Consider the following 25,195-nt stretch of genomic DNA (forward strand, 5'->3'; position numbering starts at 1 on the left):
GGCTAGCATTGCTGTTGTCATGTAACTAGTAACTGTCGTGTACTTTGTCAGCTGCTGATCGACAGCAGGCACATTTCGGCAAAGGATTTTTCAAGAGGCAATTTTTTCTAGACCATACATAGAAGCCCAAAGGAATACCAACAAATAAACAAATGAAGTACTTGAGCATATAAAATTAGTACCCTGGTTTGGTACCTGAACTGTCACACGGGCATGCAATGTTTCTGTCCCATTCGGCTCTATAGTGTTGCTCATGTAAATGACACGCTATCATAATCACTGCAGGAACTGAATACAATACAGAAAAATAATTGATTCCCATCTTGAGCTTTTCTAACTTTTCTATCCAAGGATGACCTTCCGCCGGATCACATATATTATTTGGAAAAGATTGATGAAGCCTGCAACTAAATTAGGAAGTACTAAGCAGAAGATACAGTCAAGCAGCCCTAAAACAAATCCTCGTAGATTAGTCATGTTTAAGTTTCCAACGAAACCTCCCTGTGACATGTCCGTCATCGATGTTGTTAGTAGCTATGGTAGGCTGGATCCTATGGTACAGCCTCGTGTACAATAATAAGAGGAATTATATAACTGATGAAGACCATGAGGTAACACCTGCTGAGGATTATGATTGTTCTCTCTGGATATTCAAACCTCTGCATGTCTAAAAAGAAGATTATGACCATAGATATATTAAACCCTAGATATGCGAATAATCAAAATAAGTGAGGCCTATAATTAGCATGATGCAACGTCGTGGTGATGTGTAGAGTGAATCAACTGATCTATGAATCCCTATTGACTTAACACTAAAACCTGCACAATTATTCCATAGTTTGTGCATATGAGACTGCATATTTTATTGAGAATAGTTAAAGCTTATATACCTAAGTCCTTATGCTCAATCCGCGCGGCTTGTCGTTGGGCGCGGCTTCTGGTTCAAGGTCATAGGCCGTGGCTAAAGCCAAGTTTTTAAAACTTACGTGGGGCTCAGGGCGGCTTCTCGATAAATGCGGTCTATGCTCAGTTCAGCGCTATAACCATAAAATTGCAGTCATGATACACTTTTATGTACGGGGTTTTGGCGACATACTCGTTTATTTTCAAGGTCATGTTTATGTAATACTTTAGACTAAAGAAGAACTTATCGCTCATGTTTAACTCACCACATTCGTAGGTTATTAACACCTTTTCATTCTTGACCAGCATATTGCCATAAACGTGAAGCCCGCTAACAGCGCAATAAAAATCTAGCTGAGACATGGCAAGTAAGTTCTTGATGCAAGGGTTTAGGAATTTTAAGTCGAACTTAAAAGTAAAAGAAAATTCTTTTCACATGTACTGATGTAGCCTGTTTTCTTATTCAAAAGGATGGGGGCATAGCGAAACCCGTCTCAACACTTTTGCTCCCGAAGGGGTCAAAGACGACAAAACCTCCGTCATTAGCCGCTGTCTCTGGGCATGTGCGGCTTGTTGGAGGATTATTTTTTCTTTTGTGAGTCATCTGTTTTCGAGCACAAGCCACGCGACCTGAGCATGAGGACTTACGGATATGACTTTGGATGAGAAAGGCAAGAATCTTACACACATGGTAATGAATAATACCAATGATTTAGAAGCTTCTATATCATTGATAATACAAAGAGTGACCAAATAGAAATTAAACTAATAACAAACTAATGAATCAAATGAGATTTAGAAGCAGTTAAGCTGGACCACTGTATTAAACACTCATTAGACATGACTGATAATAACTGGACGAGATAGCTTTTGTCTAAGGTTGGTTGAACTAGGTTCCTGCTTTGAAGCGGCAAAGTGTATTCTGATTTTAATATAACGATTTACTATAGTTTTGAGTAGACTGTTGGCATGCACTGTACATGTAAAACCTTGAATGAGGTTATGTAATAAGACATAAATGTTATTGTCAGTGATGTTACTTGTTTAAAAGCTCTCTGTGTGATACCATAGCTCTCCATGTGTGAACGTAAGCACTTTTCTGGAGCAATACATATTTGGCCTATCAATGGTGTCACAAATCCTCCTCTGTTTTTAACTGAGATTAGGGTTACGTCATCACTACCTCTACTTTCCACTACTTCTACATCGGTCAAGAACTTGATACAGTCATCACATTTGAGTTTAAAAAAATTCCTCATCACCGAACTCCTCATCTTCACCTTCTTCAGCTTTTGTCTCTTCCTTCTTCTTTCTAGCCAGAGAATGTAGCATGAGTTGGCCAGTTTTATCAGGCCTGTTCCCATCCAGATTAATACAGTTAGCATTGGGAATTGGTGTGATATCTGCTTTTATGAGCAGTGCTCGAAGTGCAGATCTAAAGCACGGCACATCCAGGTTATTGTTATAGCCACCCTACCTTTTTCACGATAGATCGTATAGTGGAAAAGAGAGTCTCGATGTGATCTTGGTTGATCTTAAAGGTTAGGAAGTAGTTGATGTAAGGGTAGTTGCTAAAAAGATATTGAGCAATGTCATGTCAATTATGAAGGTTTTCCTATCATTTTCCACAAGCAGCTTTCCGCTTGGTGTCTTTAATTGGCGTAGATAGCTTATGATATTGAGAACTTCTTGTTTTGAGTTGAAGTTCTGTCTTGTTATGGACAATTCAGGATATACCTGGGGTGTTATAGTCACTTCTGGTGACATTTCACTAAGAATTTGGTCTTACTGTTACGTTTATGACTTAAAAACTACTATGACAAGCATGCTTTCACTACTAAACTCATTGCTCAATAGAAGGCTATGATGCTGTTATGCACATCACTGCGACGTAATGTAATTGTAAACTAATTGTAATGATAGCTATTGGCCAATCTAGGGTTCACTATATCTATGGTTATGACTGTGAGAAGAGTTGATACGCCGGGCACAACAGAGGATGTTACATTTCACCTATCATGTAAAATAGCCTCCATGGCAGCTCATTACGCAGTTGGAATTCCCGCTGTACTGACTTTGTTGTGTGGTACCATGACTACAGATAATTGCATTAACTTACATCTGAACATTTTACACAACATTTATTAACTTCAATGCAAATGTTTTAAATATTTAATATCTATTTTTATGAATATTTACCTATATTTTTGGCATATAATAAAACTAGAAATTCCACTGTCATACAGCCCACGACCAAAGTGATAATGGAAAAAAGAAAGGGTACTGTTGGTTGTTGAAAAAGTAGTTCTCAGCAGGAATTGACAGAGTATAGTGTAAATGAGACTTGTTTGAGATGATATAAAATGAATTTGAGGGATCACGACTCTAAAAAAGTGCAACTAACAATCTATTTTAGAGGTAAAGAGGTGAAGCCTTCGGTGATTAAACAAAAAAACATAAGCTGATAAACTGTGTACCACAATTTCGTATTTATAAATCAGTCAACGCCTCAAACGGTCTACGTTTATTACAGAAACCTTCGAATAAATTCGATTACAAGTAAACAATGCCATAGACTGGTGAAATTTGCACGTTATTTTTTCGCGAAATACGCCCGACTTGATCGTTCTATCCTCTGTCGACCGCCGTTTCAATTTCCGGTCTTAATTTTTATTAAACCAAGCTTTTCAAGCGTTTTGTGATGATTTTCGTCCTAATAAATCTGTCTATTTGTGTATAATCCGATCAGATGGGTAAGTTTTCATAGACTTTCTATAATTCACAAAGACTTGGTAACATATTTAAATAGGCCTATATGAGTTTTGTATCGTTATTATACTTTAACTAATCTACAAAACGATGGTTAAATAAGTTGATGAAATTTTCAAACAAGGGTTCGTCTCATCGTTGATGAATAATTTTCGTAAGTTGTGTGCACATGCATTTATCATAAAAACTCCCTAACTTCGCATCCGCTCGTTTGTTCGTGGGACAAGTCATTATGTTGATGATTATGAATGGCAATAAAAAGCTGTAGATACATACTAACCCTATTTCTTTTCCTCACCAGATACTCTCATTTTAAAGTGAGTGTTATTTCTGTTTACTTTATTCTTTAATAATTAATATTTTAAATGACTGAACAACTGCCTGGGTATTTCATGAACATCCCTGTGCAAATGATTAATAATAGTCCACACAGTTTATTGCTGTGTTCTTAATATGGCTAATACCGCTGTTTACGTTCTACATATTGCAGCTATTAGTCTATCAATTACTGGATAAGTAGATCATGCTAGTGAACTAACTAATTAATGCACTAATATATTAGTGTGTTAGTGCATTAATGCTTTATTGAACTGATGCATTACATGGCTATTACATTAGTGAGCTAAATACTAATGTACGAATGCATTTATTCTCCAGTTTTTAATGCATTAATTAGGCAATGCATTGTTATATTAATACACTTTTGTGCTATTTTATTAGTGTATTAATACACTTGTGTTATTTTATTAGTGGATTAATGCACCAGTGTGCTATTACATTAGTGTATTAAGGCACTAGGGTGCTATTACATTAGTGTATTAATGCACCAGTATGCTAGTACATTAGTGTATTAATAGACTGTGTGCTATTGCATTAGTGTATCAAAGCATTTGTGTGCTAATACATTAGTGTATTAATGCACTTGTGTGCTAATACATTAGTGTATTAATGCAACAGTGTGGTATTACATTAGTGTATTAATGCACTTGTGTCCTATTACATTAGTGTATTAATGCAACAGTGTGGTATTACATAAGCATAGATACATACATCCATTTTCATACACATGCATTTTCATAAGTATTATTTACAACACCGATAGAATAATTAAATAGAGAGAATAAAGATCCAGTATTTGAAAATCAACCAAACAAGCCATTATTTACAATAGTGAGGGATTTGACAGTCTGTAGAAAGTGATCCTCTGTCCAGTCAGACTCACTAGTAGAAGTATTGGCATCGCTGCTGCTGCTCTCTGCACTGTAAACAGCAGGAGACACACAGACAGATGACTTGCAAAGGTGATAGATATATACGATGAGTACATGCAAATCAACTAGCAAGTAACACCATTGAAAGACTATTTTAAAAATTACATTTATACCACATAACAGTCTCTTTACATTCATCTTTACTCAACAAAATATATTATCTATTATTATTAATTATTAATATATTCTGTGTTATTACATAACATGATATATTATTATTAATCTATTATTGTTAAACTTACAGATAAATGATATACGGACTGCCTCTATAAAGACAAATGCTTCATTGTCCAATAAAACCACAATTTATATCAGTTTTATGATGCGAACAGCAATTAGTGTAGTTTTAGTGTAGTAGCAATTCGTTAACAGTTTGGTGTTTTCTGGCAGCAATATAAGATTACAAATGATAACTGTTTAACCCTTTAGCGACCGCGCGGTTACGATAGAAAAACCACTAGAGTACCGTGCAATAACTTGCGCGATTTGAGCTGCCGACATGAACGCATAGAAACTGCAGTAACTTACAACAAAATTGTGGCAGTTACATAAATTAGTTTGCATAAGAAAGCTGAGAAATTTCTCTACAAGCTGATGCTTTTTCTATGTAGATAACTCACAAATACTTGCCAACAAAAATTTCGATTTGCTGAAGCTATGAAATTTTTATTTTTGTGTGCCATTTTCAATTGTATTTTTCTAATTGATATAAGTAATTGACAATGTTGTACTAAATATACTTGCATAGAGTCATATGTTCACAACATTTTGCAAAAAAACTGATCGTCGAAGAGCATTGAACGCGGAGTTATAAGCTCCGTTGCAATGCAGGAACGCCTTTCGAAATTTTCAGCGCAAGACTCTAACAACCTGCGAATAATGGAGGCGCGACATGGTCGTCTAAACTTGGCTATAACTCGCATGCAAATTCGCATGGAGCTGTAAAGGAATATGCATTTGAAAGCTTAGAAATTTTTCAACAAACAGCCATATATTCCCTGTACATCGACTGGGAACACTTTAGTCACAAGCCAGATTCGACGAAGTTGTCACCCCTCTACCATGAAATTTCGATAACAAATACATTTTTGGAAGCAATATCTCTGCTAAAACCGGTTCCTGATAAGCATCTGCATGGTGTTATATGTTTACAAGAGTTTGCAAAAAGAATGGGTTGTCCAAGCGCATCAAAAGTGTAGTTAGGTGCTCCTGTGCATCGCGGGTGCAGACCTACGAAATGCTCCTGACGCCATGGCGATAAGCAGTGCTGCAGTTACCGGACATGGCCCCTCAAACTCTGGTGCAAATTTATATAAAACTGCAAATGAATATGCATCTAAAAGCTGAGATATTTTCCTACAGACTGAGATTTTTTCCTCCGGGCAGCTTGCAAACACTGCAACTTCAGATCTATATATTCAGTTATTATTTTTTTCTGTCAGATTGATATGCATTTCTTGAAACTATAGATTCATGTAACAATTTTGCAAACTGATTGCATGGATGCATGTGTGCTGCAGCAAAGATTAACTGGTTGTGCACAAGAAGAATTGAGTGGTGAGCCTGTATTCACACAGTTGGTGAAGCAGCAAAAGACAGGAAGCAACATTTATTATGAGCAGAAACGGCAAATGATGGAGAAATCCTTCTGCCAGATGGCAGAACAATATGAGAACTGAACTCTTTGATTAGATGTGGCCCTGAAGAGGGCCGTGGGCAACAAATACAACATAACAATGCACAACAACTACAATATATCATGACATTTCAGCAAGTGTATGTACAATAGCTAACAACACAACAAAGCATTTGCATAAACTAAATTATTTTAAATACAATTTGGAAATTTATCTAGCATGGTAAGGCTCAAAACAGGTTTTGCACAAAGGTACTCCACATGCTTGGCATTCAAATCTAGTTTCATCTCGCTTACGGGTGTTGTCATCAGCTCGCTTTGGGCAGCGCCTACAAATTCTATATTTAGCTCGTTTACCTTTTCCTGGACTATTTAGCACTAATCGATGAGCGGAAGAAGTTGAAGCGCGGGGAACAGTGTTTTTGCGGCAAGATCCAGTGTATTCAAATATATGTTCAATTAATTTCTGTCGAAACTCTAAGTCAGTTATTTTACAACCGCTACGGATTCTATAAACTATGGCTGCATTGTACACACAAATATCTAATAAATGAAAAAATAGTTTTTTGTACCATTTCATGGTTTTACGCGCAGCGTTATAATAATGCAAATTTTGATCAGATTTGTCAACTCCTCCCATGTATCGGTTGTAATCCAAAACAGCAGCTGGTTTGCAAACTTTATCCCCTTTATAGTTTACTTTGCCTGTATCTACGACATCCAAGTTTTTATGCATAGTTGAAATTACAGAAATATATTTCTTATCTCTCCAACAGCCAATCATACTTTCTCCATTAGAAAAGCTTGTTGTTTCACCTTTTTTAATAGCTTTTCCATTGCAAACTTTCAAATCTTTAGGAACACCTTTTCTGTTTGCACGCAGAGTTCCGCAAACATGCGTGTTATTTTTAATAAGTTCAGCTGCTAACTCTGGCGAATTATAACAATTATCCATATATAAACAACGACCCGAATTAAGCAAACCATTCATTAAGTTCATCACTATGTTGTGAGTGATTCCTCTATTAGTTCCTTCGGCTTGTTCTCGCTCATCACCAATGTACACAGACAGCTTGTGCACATAGCCAGAGACAGCATCGCAGAGAGCAAATAGCTTTATTCCAAATCTAGATCTTTTAGATGGAATATACTGCCTGAAGCTGAGCCGTCCTTTCCAAGCCAGCAAGCTTTCATCTATAGATATAAATTTACCAGGCAGCAAAACAGAAGATAACCGGTCAGATATCATGGCTAAAACATTCCCTAGCTTGAATAACTTATTGCCATCAGGGTTTTCCGAATTGTCAGTGAAATGCACACTGTTCAAAACCATTAAAAACTTATTCCTCCAAATCATTTTACTAAACATTGGCGTTGATAATAACGGATTGGTAGACCAATACGACAACAAAGTAGGCTTCTTGACAATACCCATGAGCAAAACTAAACCAAAAACTCGCCAAATATCTTTGCCATCGACAGACTCCCATGCATCGCCATGTTTTTGAAGGCCATATCTATTTGTTTCGTTAACTATAACATTCATGATGGCCGATGTAATAAAAAGCTGTAAATAATTGAAAATACTTATCTGTCCAGTAATTCGACTTTGTACACCTGCCAAGCTCTCATCAAAATGCAGTTCTTTCGGTTTCAGATCAGCTCCTCTTTGAAATCCGAAATTACTCCCTGGTTCAACGTCGGTCATTTCACTCTCACTTTCGTCATCAGATTCACTCTGTCGATCTTCTTTTTCACTTTCATCGTCTTCCCCACATTCTTCTGACCTGAAATCCTCTTCCTCACTTTCGAACCAGTCGATATCATCCTCTAAACACATTTTTTTAGCCGAGCTCAAATTATCACGTCCGTCCATGTTGATCAGTTTTCCATAAAGAAAGATCAAATCTTTACAACGTGTTCTTTTTGCACATGCGCATAAAATTTATTATTTATAGCGTCAAAACAGTAGTAAAAAACTTACTGAAATTGCTCAAATTTTTAATTTTAATTTGTAACGTTGTTTTTAAAATAAACAAAACGTTTTTAAAAAGGTCTATCGAAAACGGCAAAAATGTCGGGTTTGTCGGTTTTGGTACGCTGAGACATTGCTCGTAAACCGACAAAGGTCGGTCTTGGTACGCAAAGGGTTAATTAGCGGAATAGGTCTGATGTAAGCTTCATAGATAATTTCATATTGATCAGATTCAATAATTGCTCTTTGTGATTCTATTTAATTGTGTACAACATATATAAGACATGATAAGTAGATTGGGGGTGGGACTAGGTCATGTTTTGACATAAAGAGCACGGTTAGATTTAAGAACAAAGGCTAACTAGACATACCTGATATGAAGAGGATTATTGAAGGTAAGGAGAATATCAGATGTAAACTGGGGGAGTCTAAGAAGGGCCATATGAACTTCTACTGTGTTTCTGGCAGTGTCCTTGAACTTGCCCACTGATTGTATGCCTTTCATGAGCCGACAACTCTTACAACTACAAGATCGGTAACTCATTTGAGCTCAGTCCATGCACTTCATCAAATAGATGGACAAGCTCGTAATAGAAGCTTTTCAGAAAGAATGGCTACCTACCCTTATTTGGATAACTTTTCCAAATATACTATCATAATATAACATACTAATAATATACTAGGGTAATATAATATACCATGATAACAAAATATAAAATACTACAATAAAATAATATACTATATATTATGATAATAAATAAAATATAAATACTTAAGAAATTTTCATAATATAGTATATTAGTATGTTATTACCCAACATGGAGTTAATCATAGAGCGATCCCGAATGCTCACTGAAATCATAGCCTAATCAGCAGTCTATCAATTGTTTTGGACAGAAAATATGGGATATACATCATAGAAGATGCTGAATTTTGGCTTCCTCGGCGGTTTGAACTGACGGCGGAAACATGATAGTAGCAGTTTACAGATTTTGGGAAAATGGTTAGGGAAAAAATAGCTCAATTTTAATTGAAAACAAGTTCCTTGACAAATTTTTAATCATTTGGCACAGTTGCGCGCGACCAGTAGCCTAGATAATTGACAAATGCTAATGATAGTTTTTTTAATTATATACATTGTAGATGACGAACAACTAAACTAATTAAAAAATTACCTTGCGAAAACTGATCTCCATTGCTTTTTCCCAGATTACTGATTTGAGCTTCCTAAATAAATATTGTCAGAGGTTTCCATTTTTAATGCACCCAATTATACATAGATTGACCGAAAACACCCTTCTTGCTATACATAAACAAGCCTATCATGAAAATTATTAGCCTATCTAATTGTCGTGTCTTTGAAGGTTAATGTGGTTCCGATCTTTATTTGGTGACCACAGCATCGACGTGCACCAACAGTAAATATATCAAAGTTCAGTTATAAATAGCATGAGGATGCTAGATACGCCAAACAACTTCAAATGATTTTAAACATTGTGACATTTTAAGAAAAAAAGATCTTTATTAAGCTGAGGCATAAATTGCATTACATACTGAGAGGCAGACAGAGAAGACAACTCCAGAGGCTGGTTACAGAGACTATTGACATCCACATCTGCATTATTTGTGTCGACTAAATCTTTGAAGTATATCCTAAAGGAGGATGAAAGAAATAGTAAGTAATGTAAATTCTCAGCCAGTAAATTAGTGTCTAACAAACACACTAAAGGACATGTTTGAAATGGGTAGCTGGAGTCATAGCAACCTAAATATAGTATGTTCATGCTAGCATTTCAAAATTAGTTAATTGAAAAGGTGTATGAGAAAACACAATCAAAACATCAATATCATTTCGGCTAACGCCAACATCAATGCGGATTGACCATTTATGACGCAAGATACGCGCAAAAAACGTTGCAAATATGAGGGGCGCATACCTACTAACTGAAAAGAAAACCCATGTAGAAGGAAAAGAGATAGAAATACGTGAATGTGTAAAAAGAGAGGAGAGACTGAAGATGGAGAGATTGAGAAAACGGAACAAAAAAATGAGAAAATAGAACAAAATGAAATGTTGGGAGACTGGAGTGAAGGGAGAGAGCAAGGTATGAGAGAGTGAAGAGAAAGAGAGATCAAAAAAAGAGAATGAAGAGAGAAGGCAAGGAGAGAAAAAAAGAGAAAGAAGATGAAGAAAGAGATAAAAGGGTGAGGAAAAACAATGAGGTGAGGCATGGGGGAAAGAGAGTGGGGAGAGAGGATTAAAAAGCGACTTAGAAAAGAGGAAAGACGACTCCAACCTGAGTGCCTGATTATCATCTTCCGATTCCTCATATTCCATCACTTCAATAATGACACTCTGGTCAGTGCATGTATGAGCAAACACTTCCTGATTATCTGGAATCTCACGCAGGTCACTGGAAGTGCAAAAGGATAAAACCAGCTTATACCCAACTGACTGACGGTGTGCTATGAGTTATTTCCTCTACCAACTTTAGCATTCTCTATTTTTAATGACTTGAAAACTGTTTGCCAAACAAAAACAGGTGACTTTATGGTACTAAACTACCCTTGTAACAACAGTAAACTGTTGGCATCAGAAGCAGTGAATCTATTCAACTGCTATCAGCTGACATGCAACCAGCGACAAGAGTTCACATTCATAGAGACAACCCTTTTAACCTTGCATATACAAGCGGGTTGAATGATCCTGGACCATATTAACAGCTTTCCATTGACTGTGACAGCGTTTAGAACAGTACAATTCCTTTTGAACTGTATATCATACTGAAACTCTAAGTGCGCACAACTCAATAAAAAACATAAATCAAACACAGTAAAATGTTTTAAACTGTCTGAAAGAAGTGATTTTATAGAGGTAACCGAAGAAACATAATGATTGCAGTACACGTAATCTGATGAATTATGTATAAACTTGTTACAACAAGAAAAACAAACAGTTTAGCTTAAAGATCTTGCTGCTGAGAATAAGAAGCCTTTTAGCTTTGTCAAATTTGGATGCTTCCTTATCAAAAATGTCAATCTGTGTGTCATTACAAGCTAAAGTTCTGTTAGCAGTCATTAGTTATTTTTCGACCCGCTTAGAATATAGGCTATTGATAGGCTATACATAGCCTATAAATGGTTGACTTATGGTCTAAGTAGTGTAAGAAGAACCAGAGCGTGCAGCATAGTTTTTTACTGTTGTAGCTGCTTGTAATTAAACTAATTGTGTGTTATTTTGAAATTATGATGTAACACGTGCTACTGGGCATGTAGACCTCATCATATCTTAATATGTACGAATTACGCTTTAATTTATTTTTTTCTTTCAATCAATATTGTAACTACCGTACTTTTTGGACTGTTAGCCGCTACCTTTTTTTTGATGATTTGAGCCATGCGGCTATATAAGGGTGCGGCTAATCTGTGGCTTTTTCTTTCACCGCTAGGGCGCACTAACGGGAATCTCCAATTAGTGTGCTTCTAGCGGTGAAAGAAAATACGAAACAATGCCTCACGATACAGTCCCGTTAGGCACTAAGTTAAAAAGCGTCGGATAATATGAAACTGTGCCATTGTGCACTGTTCCGTTTTAAACAGCAAAGTTGCTGCCGCGTTAAAAAGCACAGTCATGGGTTCTGCGGCCTATACAAAGGTGCGGCTTATGTATTGTTTTATTATCGTTTTTTTGGAAAATAAAGCAGATGCAGCTTATATAAAGGTGCGGTTTATAGTCCGAAAAGTACAGTATATATATTTACTAAATGTTTTATTTTTACTAGTTGATGAAATAAAACACACACACGCACACACACTCCAGGGTTACAAGTACGATCACGGTATTATTTATTTGTTTTTAGTAAACCAATCTAGCTCACTGTCGAAACTAATTTCATTAAGTGGAAAAACACTATTATCCTAGTTACTTGTCTTGCAATCTGGGACCATCTATTATTATGCTAGAAACCATTATGTAAAATATGTGTTTGATACTTTATTGCTGGGTGGTTGTCATGCAAAACTGTACAAAGGAAGCTGTGTATATCTATTCCTACTGTAGTGAACCTTAAAATTGAGAAATAAATTCTAGCTTACAAACTCTGTAAAATGAGTGATGGTCCTGACAAGGTCCATTGGGAAGCGACTCCACAAAGTAGACTATACTGTATGAAATCTCTCATTTGTGCGGCCAGATATCCAATGTTGAGAAACGTGGTAAACTAACAAAAGGTGTAGGTGATCAAACCACCAGATATGGAGGAAGAACTTGTGGCATAGGAGTTGATCTCAAAGAGATGACAGACCATTTGATGATACTGATAGAACATTTTTCTGAATTGAAAATCTTTAGTAAACTTATTCATAATGTTCACACGTTAGTAAATTTTATTTATCGTAGAAACTTTATTTGAACACCAAAGTTGTTAGACTGCCACATTGACATTCTTTGATCTATACAAACCCATAATGGAGAAGAATCACGAGAAGTGTCCACAGTTCGCTACATAATTAACATTTAATCTTTTCATGGTTGCTGTTCGTATCGAAGTTCATTTTCTAACCTTAAACCGGAAGGCTTTTTATTAAAACTTTGAAAGGTACGCCATAGAAATAATTAATAACCATCTCAGGCTAATTATAGTAATTCCTTGTCTAGCACGGTCCTAATACTTCGACGTATGTGAAAAATGGTTTACAATTACGACTCAATCTGTACTACTTGTACTATACTATTTTGCTGTGTACATTGATATATTTTCACGAGGCGAGACTTAGTATTTACTATTTTCATCCACATGATATGCCTTTTTATTACCTGTGAGTACTGTTCCTACATATTGTATGTAAGTATTTACGAGTTTTTTGTTAGGGTCTCGTTTATTGCACCATGATGGCTAGTTTGAGGAGAATAACATTTATTGTTGCATTTGTATTTAGTATAGATAGCAGACAGCAAATCAACGTCATTAGTCAGTTTGCTGTTAACCCTTTCAAATCTGATCCTGGATATTCCGGGTAAGAGGTATGCTCTCTTCACCCTGATCTCGGAATAACCGGAGTTTGAAGTGGGTGAAGTTTAGACATGGTATACTGACTGTCCAGTGAAGTCAAAGGAAGAGTTAATGTTGTAATGAAATGTTAGAAATAGATTACCTTTGATTCTAAGTATCTGAGGGGCACTATGCCATTTCTATTCATATTTAAAAATCACTACGCTACCAGCGGTTTTCAGCCATTTCGCTTTTACTTGGAGAAAGTGCAAAGTGTAAAATGCAAGTGTATGATTCTGTCCTAATAATTGGATGGTGCAAAGCGCATAAAGCTCCCCCTAAAAGTTCATAGTGCAAATGCGTATTGCAAAACCATGGCTGGTAGTGCACTTTAGTGCAGTGCGTCCAATATTTGCTAGTGGCCCAGCCCTGATGTGAATAGTATGCTATTAAATGGCTCCAGTGGTTGTTTTATGAGGTAGGAAAGACAATCTAGCTCATGGAACTAGGAGTAGTAGTTGTAGTAGTTTCAGTGGAATCAGTTGCATGCATGAAATACTAAATACCATGATCTTTTACATTACATTTATGTGAGGATGTAGGAGTTGACCATGGACCAAAAGCCTCAACACCATAATTAGATCATTCTAGCAGTCATGACGAGAACATGGCAGATATGAGTAATGTGGATGAATCTAGTAAAAGATTAGAACATGGTATGTTTTTACATGAAATGTTTGTTTCAATTGTGTGACTTATGGTAGTACCTTCGTGATAGTTTCTTATATGGTTCAAATTATAATGGAGGTGATGGTGATGGCAGGCGTAGTGGAGGTCGTGGTAGAAGCCTTGGTAGAAGTTGTGGTAGAGGTCGTGGTAGGCCTCATGGAAATGGGGATCTAGGTGGTGGGCAAGATGGAAAGAGAGGGCGTGGTCAAATAAGTGCAGATAAAACTCACGGCGGCACTGGAGCTGCCCAAACTCAACAAGGTACACACACATGTTATGATTGCTCACACATAATTGTTTTCATGTATGTTGTGTATAATGTTTGACTAGGAATGCATTATTACACATCAGTTGTGTTAGTTATTTTCGCTTTTGCCTTAGGTGGATGGCAATGGCAGAAAAATACTCCCCAGCAGAACCGCGAAATCCTATTTAGTGGCACTCCTGGTCTGAAAGTTTGTATGCCTCAAGATGCATCACTTCTAGATTATTTCAAGCAGTTTTTTACTAATGAAATTACCAATTTGATCTTAGTAAAAAAAACGATTTGGAAACTCCAGACACCAGAACTGGCAGCCAATCAACATGAACAATCTTCAGAGATGCTCTGCTCTCATCATGCTGACTGGCATAATCAAGAAACCCACACTGCAGTAATATGTCAGCATTGATCCCAAACTGGCCGCCCCATTTTTTAACAGTGTGATGTCACGAAACAAATTCATAAAAATCTTGCATGCCCTGCATATTGTGGATAATGAGTTGGTGCCCACCAATCGTATCCACCGCATCTCTCCAATAACTCACCTACTAAATCATAGATTTGAGACTGTGTATAGTCCTAAAAAGCACATAGCGATTGATGAGACAATGCTGGTGTTTAAAGGTCGCCTGATTTTTAAGCAGTAGATACTAATGAAGAGGGCAAGGTTTGGTATGAGAGGCCATGTTTTAGCAGAAAGCGACACCGGCTATGTCTGTTGATATTCACTGTACAAAGGTCGAGATAGAGAAGATGCTGACATTTCACAAGGGTTAGCACATAGAACCATCTTGGATATGATGAACGGGTTTCTCAACAACAACCATGAACTTTTCACAAACAACAGGTACACAAGCCATCAGTTGCTGAAAGAATTGTATCAACGAGGAATGTACGCTTATCGAACTCTCCGTTCCAACGAAAAGCATGGTCTGAAAGATATTCACTTTGTTTCCATGATGCGCAGTGCTTCAGAGTTGCACCCTCTCCGAATCATGAAAACGGCTTCTTCGCACTGAAATCACTGCGCACTGATCAGTGCGAAACCAGTGCAAATTCGCAGCAAGGAAACAGCAATTGCGCAGTGGCTGCGTATAGCTCTCAAGCCGTGGAGACGGATTCTTTGAAGGCCATAAACTAGTACAAATGTTATCCAACTAATGTTGTTTTTTTCTATTCTGTCGATCTTCTTTCACCTAAATTTAATTATGGTCTGCACCTACGAGGGTGAGGTGATTACTTTCCTAGACTTTGTTATCGATATCAACACTTTTCGAAAAATAGTTGACAAGTCCTAAATTAACGATTAAATAATATATCACTTAAAAATACTTATTAAAAATATATTACTTTGTAAGAATCGCGTTAAGGTTTGTAAAACCTTGTGAATGTGTATTGTTAATAAAAGAATAATGATTACAGACGCATAAAAAGTTCGTTTCTGACGTTCGGTATCCATGATCGATTCAATTTCTCTATCAGGCGATTCGATTTATACAATTTCTCTGCTCTGGCTAATTTGCTGAAAACCACTGCGCAGCATGGAAACGTACAATCCCCTCGACTTCGGAGGGCACTGCATCGTAGTACTGCGCATCATAGAAACATAGTGATTAAAGTTTTTACAGCAATTCAACCACTCGATAAAGGCCAGTCACAATACTTCACCTGTCCAGCAGTGTTGACCGGCTGCTGGCGAGATGAAAACTTTATTGTATTTGGCTCTAACAAACATTCTGATATTATTCTTAAAACCCTAGAAAGAAGAACATGGAATGACAGGGAGAAAGTTAAACCCGAGTCAATTATCAACTACAATAAGTATATAGGGTGGTGTATATTTGGCAGATCAGTACATCAAATATTATAACATGGATCGTCGTAGTTTAAGGTGGTGCAAAAAGCTCTTTTTCATCAATTGGACATTGCCACACACAACACACATGTTGTTTACAAGCGGAACACTAGTACATTAATTTCTACGCTTGATTTTCGGCTCAAACTTGTTGATCTCCTCCTGAATGAAGCTGGACCTGACCCTACATGTACTGGCGGCAAACGTGGAAGACCACAATCAACTGACACTGATCTTGCTGGTCTAAATGCTTCAAGACACGGAACAGCCAGGAGGACTGATCAAAAGCGAGTGGAAACTAAGTATTGTAGTGCCAAGTGCGGCATTATACCCCTGTGCCCAGTGCTATGTTTCCGGCGCTGTCATACTGAACATAATTTACAATGAATATCTTTGTGTAAATGTATTTTATTGTAAAGAGAAAATGTGAATATATAAAAATTCAATTTAAATGCTTTAAAACAATCCGCTGTCAATAATGTTTGGTAAGATGTGAAAACTCTACTAATTGTCCAATTGAAATTTTTGTACTTATTTTGCTGTATCTTTTGATCTAGGATATATTTTGCCGTGATCTTTTGTGAGCTCACGCATAACATATCTAATCAGTATCTGACAAAGTCTCACTGTGATGTAACACTTTGAAAAAGCATATCATTCTTGCAAAGTTGGCATACTTGAAGCTCTGTATGAAGCCTCCTGTCTTATCTGTAATTTTGTACAGCGTTAACAAAGAATTATAGCTCAACAAGCAATACAGTCTGGTGGGAAAATATGACAGCTTTTTAATGCAAAAGACTAAAACACAATCTGACCACCCTAGACTAAGTGACCACAGTTTTAATGCACACTTGTCTTGATATCGCGACTGCATGAAAAATTGATTAGTCATAGCAGGACAGTTGATGCATTTATAATTGGATTGGAAAGGGTTAATGGACTGTTAAGTTCTAGCCCCCTGCTGATGCAGCATAAATACTGTCACAATTGTTAGACATATCAGTTTTAATTTTTTATTAGTATTCGTTTATTCTGAGAAATATTATCACTTTCTGATATCATCAACTGACGGCAAACTCGAAGGAGGTTGCAATGATGAATAGAACTGAAGAGTTGCAATTACCACAGAGTTTGGTCCTTCCTGTCGGATCCAGCAGGCTGTATCCTGGATAACTTTGGGTTCGAGACACTCTGCTTATGTCCGCATAGCACAAGTGTGTTAGTTTCAGCTCCCTCCTGTTCATTTCTGGTGGTTGTATTTTAAAAAATTATTGGGTTGAGCGCTCTCCAGTGGTTTCAGTAGAGCCCCAACAGTCAGTCTCAAGAACGTATTTTTGATATGCAAAGACTGAGAGTTGTCCCTACTCCATACAGTTTTTCTTCATTACCCTTAAACTTAACTTGTTAAAGGTTGACTAGCAACAAAATTCACATTACCGCTATTTGATATGAAAAGATTCACCATGTCTTACTCTGTTGTGTTGTAGGTCGAAATATGTGGAAAGGTGATTACAAGCTCTTAAAAGCTAAAAAAATGAACAGAAAATCGCAGCCACACAAGACCCCCGTAGTTTGGACTCCCTTTCCAAAATGGCTCAAATGTGATGTAGCTGTGAGAGATGGTTTCTGTTTACACTTTCTTGCAACCTTATTCATCGAAATATTTTCACAAATATACTTCACGCATTCAATAAAACTATGTCTATTGTTCTTACGCGTCTGTTTAGTCGTCATTGTAATGCTGTCACTTTTAGCACTGATATCTTATAACTTACTGTAAAAAATCGTTAAGGTTTTTAACCTTAGCTCGAAGAAGTACATATCATTGTCTGATAATCATGACGAGCTTGTTGGTCACCTGTGATAATCGAAAAGTGCTGCAAATAATTATTTGCAAAGTATTGCGTCAAATGATCAGAGAACGACGTGACGATTGACTAATGCCAAAACAAAACTGTAAAGTAGCGAGCATCTATATTTGATGCAGGGCCTTCGGTAAAACCCGAAGTGTTTGTCATAAACTAGTACTACAATAAGTTTTATATTGAGCTTTGTATTGGCCTTTCAATTCACATGAGAACATACGTGACAAGATGATAACCAAAATTCGTGGTTACAACATCGAAATAAAGAAATTCCAATACACGGCCACTTTTCGTTTTTGAGCTTTTAAGAGCTTGTAATCACATTTCCACATATTTGGCACTTACAACACAACAGAGTAAGACATGGTGAATCTTTTGATACCAAATAGCTGTAATGTGAATTTTGTTGCAAGTCAACCTTTAATAATCCTTTCATTTTGTTAATAACAAAGTAACAAACAGCCTCTATTTGCAGGTATATTATCAAATAAAACGGAAACTGTAAAAGTATTCTGAATACAAGATAGCAATGAAAAACTCAGGTTTAGTTTGAGATGATTCATGTGAAAAATTTAAAAATAATTTACATGAGAGGATGACTTCAAATAAGTTATGCGGATATCCTATACGAAATAAAATTATTAATACAATATATATACGAGTGTTCTTATTAACTATATCTTTACTATCTATTATAAACTTATCTACGGTGGAAAATTAGCACAAGTCGCACAATTAATGGATATGCATGTGCATGAGTACATTGTCTATAAATTTAACTGCGCCTCAGCAATGAGGGGTTTTATGTCATTGGCCTCAGGGAAACAAAAAAATATTAAATAAACAAATAAAAGGATTTGTAATCTGATAATCTTAGCAGAGGTATGTTTAATACGTAACACTGCAACTTGTATAATAATTGTTTAAATTTCCTCACATCAACACGTGGTTCAGGCAACTTTGAAGTTAAAGCACCACCAAATATATCGACAGATGACATTATATTTTAATGCGTGCGTAAGCCTTCGATATTTCGTATAAAAACAGAAATATAGATTGTGTGTGAAGTTGTTAGTATGTACGTACACTTCAAAATTTTTGTAGGAAGGTACGTACTCTTCGAAATACACCCGACACTTCGAAATTAGAAATTATAAGAATTACTACCGTTAGCCCTAGCCTGAGCATGGCTCTCGTGGGGATTGAGAGAGAGCCTGGGACAAATAGCAACACGCGCGGAAGTCAACTCTAAAAGTCGACTTCTGAAGTCGCTAATATCACCATCGTTATTTCCGAAGGAGTATCGTGTGACGGTCTTATTTATGATCTACGCGAGTATTATGTATTATTGTTAATCTGAATTGGCAGCAAACAAACGCAGGTTAGTAAGTATGAAATGTTGGTTGCATAATAAATCAATCACGAGAGTTATATTATTTCATATGTTCAATTCATTATATTTTAATATGATTTAATAAAAAATTAAATCAATTGAATAAAAAAATTCACAATAACAATACAAACATAGCAAACGAATAACAAATAGAACAACAAAAATGAATCGCACGCTGCTAGTAAAGAAAAGTGTGAGTTAGTAGTCACGTGGTGCCCGCCGATAGCTCGGAAGGGTTCGTGGGCATGCGCCACCGGACAAGAAAAAACGGCCATGTTGTCATTGGGAATCCAAGCTCCGTTTGCGTAGCTTGTGACTCTGTGCTGTCGTATTTGAGAAAGGATTGTTAAGAGTCTTTCTGTGTCTTGGTGACTCGTGAGTAACCCTACTGGTGTAGTCTGACACTATGGTGTTTTCTGGTAAAACGTGCAGGTGGAGTAAGGGTGACATAAGGGGTGGTTTTGGAGTGTCACGGCTGGCAGTCTGGTACTGCGTTATTTTTACTTAGTAACTTACAAGCTATTTCGGCTTATATATTTGTATTTACTTTGCCTTGTTGTTAGGTGGTGCCACTCAGCTGGGCTGAGGTGAGCACGAGTGGGCCATGAGCGAGCCCGGGAGCAGCCAAAAGGCTGAGCCATCTACCGATGGCGGAGGTGGTCAGCCACCCGAGGGCGCCGCGGGCGCTGTAACAGTGCTGCTGGTTTTGGATGCCGCTTTTTTAGCGAATCTGATGAACCAGGCACGAGGGCCTATTTTAGAAAGGCTGAGCCGGCAGATGCAGCCATTTGCCGGTGATGGTGCGGTTGAGGTAACCGCAAGGCTCTCGCAGTACAAGCGACTGTGTGAGTTGGAGCACATTGCTCCGTGCACGCTGATTGCGTACATGCTCGATGACACTGCTGCCAGAGTGCATGGACGCATGAGGGTGGGCGACGCATCCCAGTGGGATGTCGTGAAGGCAGTTTTGACTGCCGAGTACGCCATGCCTCGACAGGAACCATGGCGTCGCTTTGTCAGCTGTCGACTCGAATCCGGGGAAACAGTTGACGTGTACCTGGACCGCTTGGAGCGGCTCGGCGGTAGACTGGGGGTGACGCTGGAGGACCTGGTTTTTAGGACCAAGTTCTATGAAGGGCTGCCCGAGTCAGTCTACGAGTGGGCAGTTACGCACGATCAGGCGTATACTGCTGACTTTGGTTCAGTGCTGAACCGAGTGAGGGGAAAGTTGGTTTCCCGGAGAGCTGTTGAGGGTCGCCCCTCAACAATTAGCTCAGCGGCCAGTTCTGGTAACTGGCCGGCGACTGCTTCTGGCAAGCAGTTGGGGGCTGCTTCTAGCAAGCAGCCGGGAAGCAAAGACAGTTGCTTTCGATGTGGGGTCCACACCGGGTGAAGGACTGCCCACGTATTAAGCGGCCTTCGTCTGGTACGGGGGCGAAAAAGACCTCTTCTGGCAAAAGGGTCGGGTGTTTCCGGTGCGGCAGCACAGAGCACTTTGTACGAGATTGTCCTGTACGGCCACCGCCTCGGGCGGCGGCAGGGCTCACGGAGGATGAGCCGGATTTTCATCAGGAGGATGCAACTCGTGGCGCCGCATCCTCTCATATGGACACCGTGTAAGCCAGGCTTACGAGGGGTCCCATAACATCAGGGGGACCCGAGGTGGCGTTGGCGTGACAGGGGGAGGCTGGAGGTCACATGCAAGCAGTAAGAGTGTACTGCGGGACAGTCCTTGGCTGTCCGGGGCGACTGGCGAGCCTACGACGAGCAGTCGTATGCCGGTCGTTCGAGCAATTCTGAATGGTTGCGGTTTTCAGTGTCTGGTTGACACTGGAAGCGAGAGGACTCTGGTAAGTCTGCAGGTGTTGACAGGCTCAACCCGACTTAGGCCGAGCTACCCGCTGTTGACAGCGGATGGTAAGGCGTCTCATGTGAAGGGTCAGTGTCGGGTGGTCGTCGGTGTAAAGGGACACTGTTTCGGCGTTGCGGCACTCGTTATGGACAAGCTGTGCAATCTTGGGGTTGACTGCTTGCTGAATGGCGACGTCATTGACCACATGGGAGGCGTCACTGTCCGTAGAGGAAGTGATGCAAAGTATTCGGTCAGGTGGAAACCCTATCAGAATGGATGCTGTGGAGTACCTGCTGGGCAGGATACTGGGGCTGGCTGCGCATGCGGGGTGGCAAGGGTGGCACCGTTGTCGGGGTTGGGTGGTGATCTGGTGTCACTGCGAGTCGACGACCCCGATTTTGTTGCCACTTTTGCCCAAGGCCGATGGACCGTTAGCTGGCGGTGGTCCGGGGAATCTCCGAAAGGATTGCAGATCCAGGTCATGGAGTACAAGTGTACTCGGGCACCTAACCTGCATGAGCGGTACTGTGCTGAAATTGAGAGCTGGATCTCAAAAGGTTGGTTGAAAAGGTGGAGTCGGCCCATTGAGGGTATTATCCCCCTTTTGGCTGTGTTCCAACCAACAAAGGACAAAGTGCGACCAGTCATGGACTACCGTGAGCTGAACGCGTTTGTCGAGAGTCACACGGGAGGTGATGCGGTCGCTGTGTGCGGCGAGAAAATCCGGAAGTGGAGACAGTTGCGTGGCAGACTTGAGGTAGTTGACCTCAAGTCCGCGTACCTACAAATCCATGTTTCGGAGGAACTGTGGAAATACCAGGTCGTGAAGTATAAGAGGGTCCCTTATGCGCTGACACGTTTAGGCTTCGGGCTTTCGTGTGCGCCTAGGATCATGACCAAAATCCTAGGCAAGGTTCTTTCGCTCGACGAGTGGGTCCGACGAGGGACTGACCACTATATCGACGATATAGTGGTGCAGGAGTCTGTGCTTGGCGTGGAGGAGCTGAGGAAGCACCTTGCTAAGCATGGACTGGCGACGAAAGAGCCGGAGGGCCTTGATGGAGGTCGGTTGTTGGGCATTTCTCTGAAGGGAAATGCTCGTGGACATTTGCAGATGTCGAGGGGAACTGCACTCTCCGAAATTCATCTTGAGCCAGCTGGGCTGACTAAGAGAGAGCTTTTCTTGTTTTGTGGCCGACTTGTCGGTCATTACCCAGTGGCTGGGTGGTTGCGGCCCTATTGCAGCTTCTTGAAGCGGCTGGGATGCAACGGAGCCTGGGATGCCCCTGTTGAAAAGGAGGTCAGCTCGCTAGCTAGTGAGCTTTACACAAGGGTATGCCAGGAGGACCCTGTTAGGGGTCCGTGGCATGTAAGACCGGACGGTTCGGTCGTTGTGTGGACAGATGCTAGCTCTCTGGGCCTCGGTGTGGCAATCAAGGTTAATGGCAGCATTGTTGAGGATGCGTCGTGGCGGAGGATGGAGTCAGACCATTCACACATCAATGTTGCTGAATTGGAAGCTGTGGGATGAGGTGTCAACCTGGCTATTGCGTGGGGGTTCAAAACCTTCACCTTGGCGGATGACTTTTTCACAGTTGTCAATTGAATGTCAAATACAATTGACCGGCGCAATCGTGTTCGCACGAAAGGTGCTGCAGAGATGCTGGTGAAGCGTCGGCCCGGGGTGATCCGTGATACGATCACCGAGTACGGCTTATCGGTCACTATGCGTCTTGTACCTACTGTGGAGAACAAGGCGGATAGGATGATGAGGGTGCCCAAGAAGTGGCTCGGGCATCGTGGGATGAGTGGAGGCGAGGCCGAGAGCATGGCTGCTGCCATCTGCACCGGCGAGACCCTCGGGGATGCTGTGTGGGCGGCTCATTTGCCTCACCATCTGGGTGTCGAGAGAACACTGTACCTTGCTCAGCAAGTACGCAGTGACTTGACACGGGAGCAGGTCAAACGCGAGCTGGCTGGCTGTGAGGCCTGTCAGCGCGTTGACCCGGCTCCGAGAGGTGAGAACCTCTTGGAAACAGGCAGCTTGGCTGTCGAGGGGAACTGGTGCCGGGTGGCCATAGACGTGACTCACTATGGCGGCCAGGTGTTCCTGTCCATGGTTGATTGCGGGCCCTCACGTTTCGCTATCTGGCGCCGCTTGCCAAGTGAGACGGCAGCGCACATCGTGGCTCAGTTACGCACGATCGTAATTGAGCGAGGGCCGTGTGACGAATTGTTAATGGACAATTCCATGGCGTTTAGGTCAGCAACTGTTGCACAGTTCGCTGACGAGTGGGGGATTTCTCTGAGATTTCTTGCCGCTTACGCCCCGAGTGGCAACGGAATCGTTGAGAGGAATCACCGGACAATCAAGAGGATTGCCGAGAGGGGAAGAATTAGCCTCGAGGAGGCGACGTTCTGGTATAATGTCACGCCTCGCAAGGGTACAGATGGGGGTTTGGTACCCTCGAATAATCTGTATCGATATTCATGGTGAGTGCCTTTTGATGTCAATCTACGCGGGCTAGATGAGGTCAGTCAAGGCAAGTTTGCTATCGGCGATGAGGTGTGGGTGAAACCCTCGACTCCGTCGTGCACTAGGCAGAGGGCACCGGGAGTGATTACCGGAGTCATTTCAAAGCACAACGTGTGCGTGGATGGCATGCCGAGGCATGTGAGGGATGTCCGCAAACGGCGGTTTGGCACTGACCGTAGTAGGGAAAACGGCATCCGTGAACTGGTCGAAGACGGCCGGCCTAATCTAGATAGATTACGCGGTTCTGCTGCTCCCCCACCGCCTCAGCTGCATCCCTGTGAGGTGGCTGAGGTCTCGGAGGGGGATGTGGAGGACGGTCTTCAGACTGCCGAGGATGAAGTTCAAAACATGGATGGTGAGCCTCAGACTGCTGGGGTTCCATCCGGGGATTTAGATCCTGATGAACCTGAGCTTCAACCGTTAATGCTCAGGCGGTCGCAGCGAGAGCGACGGCGTCCCCAGTATTTGGATGACTATGAGGGATAGCTGGTAGCTTCTTAAAAGCTGGGGGAAATGTGAGTTAGTAGTCACGTGGTGCCCGCCGATAGCTCGGAAGGGTTCGTGGGCATGCGCCACCGGACAAGAAAAAACGGCCATGTTGTCATTGGGAATCCAAGCTCCGTTCGCGTAGCTTGTGACTCTGTGCTGTCGTATTTGAGAAAGGATTGTTAAGAGTCTTTCTGAGTCTTGGTGACTCGTGAGTAACCCTACTGGTGTAGTCTGGCACTACGGTGTTTTCTGGTAAAACGTGCAGGTGGAGTAAGGGTGACATAAGGGGTGGTTTTGGAGTGTCACGGCTGGCAGTCTGGTACTGCGTTATTTTTACTTAGTAACTTACAAAAAGTTTGTCTAGTAAAAAGTAATCTCAGTTTTATTTTACTCACGAGTATTATGATTACTCGCGACAGTTATTATGAACAACTCGGACCTAACACTGCAAAACGGTGCCATCTGAAAGCAAATACTTTTTTCCAAAGCCAGTGGGAAGAACTATAAATTGGTCAAAACCTGCGATAACATGTTGTAAAGCTTGAAACTGTTCTGGTCTCAGTGTGACATTGCCTAGCTTTGATAGTAATTTTTGAATCGCTCCATTTTGTATCAGTATAGGAAATGAAACTGCTAACGTGAAAACGCAAGAGAATAGTAACCTATGGT

General features: G+C 40.3%; 4 protein-coding genes across 4 annotated transcripts; 2 read left to right on the plus strand and 2 right to left on the minus strand.

Moving 5' to 3' along the window:
- Positions 1-4,700: 4,700 nt before the first annotated feature.
- On the minus strand, positions 4,701-10,906 carry LOC137388694 (ran guanine nucleotide release factor-like). The gene is made up of 4 exons (XM_068075151.1): positions 10,852-10,906; positions 10,109-10,207; positions 8,926-9,078; positions 4,701-4,932 (listed from the first exon to the last, which is right to left on the minus strand). The coding sequence occupies exons 1-4, from the start codon at positions 10,890-10,892 to the stop codon at positions 4,815-4,817; spliced, it is 411 nt and encodes a 136-aa protein (XP_067931252.1). The 5' UTR covers positions 10,893-10,906; the 3' UTR covers positions 4,701-4,814.
- LOC137387058 (piggyBac transposable element-derived protein 4-like) lies at positions 6,791-8,343 on the minus strand. The gene is made up of 2 exons (XM_068073346.1): positions 8,299-8,343; positions 6,791-7,339 (listed from the first exon to the last, which is right to left on the minus strand). The coding sequence occupies exons 1-2, from the start codon at positions 8,341-8,343 to the stop codon at positions 6,791-6,793; spliced, it is 594 nt and encodes a 197-aa protein (XP_067929447.1).
- Positions 10,907-21,424: 10,518 nt separating the features above from the next.
- On the plus strand, positions 21,425-23,032 carry LOC137388241 (uncharacterized). The gene has a single exon (XM_068074741.1). It carries the CDS (start codon positions 21,425-21,427, stop codon positions 23,030-23,032), a length of 1,608 nt encoding a protein of 535 aa, XP_067930842.1.
- Positions 23,033-23,107: 75 nt separating this feature from the next.
- LOC137388242 (uncharacterized) lies at positions 23,108-24,523 on the plus strand. The gene is made up of 2 exons (XM_068074742.1): positions 23,108-23,945; positions 24,030-24,523. Exons 1-2 carry the CDS (start codon positions 23,108-23,110, stop codon positions 24,521-24,523), a joined length of 1,332 nt encoding a protein of 443 aa, XP_067930843.1.
- Positions 24,524-25,195: the final 672 nt, after the last annotated feature.

The sequence above is a fragment of the Watersipora subatra genome, chromosome 2 (genome assembly GCF_963576615.1).
Source record: "Watersipora subatra chromosome 2, tzWatSuba1.1, whole genome shotgun sequence".
In the NCBI taxonomy this organism is placed as follows: Eukaryota; Metazoa; Bryozoa; class Gymnolaemata; order Cheilostomatida; family Watersiporidae; genus Watersipora; species Watersipora subatra.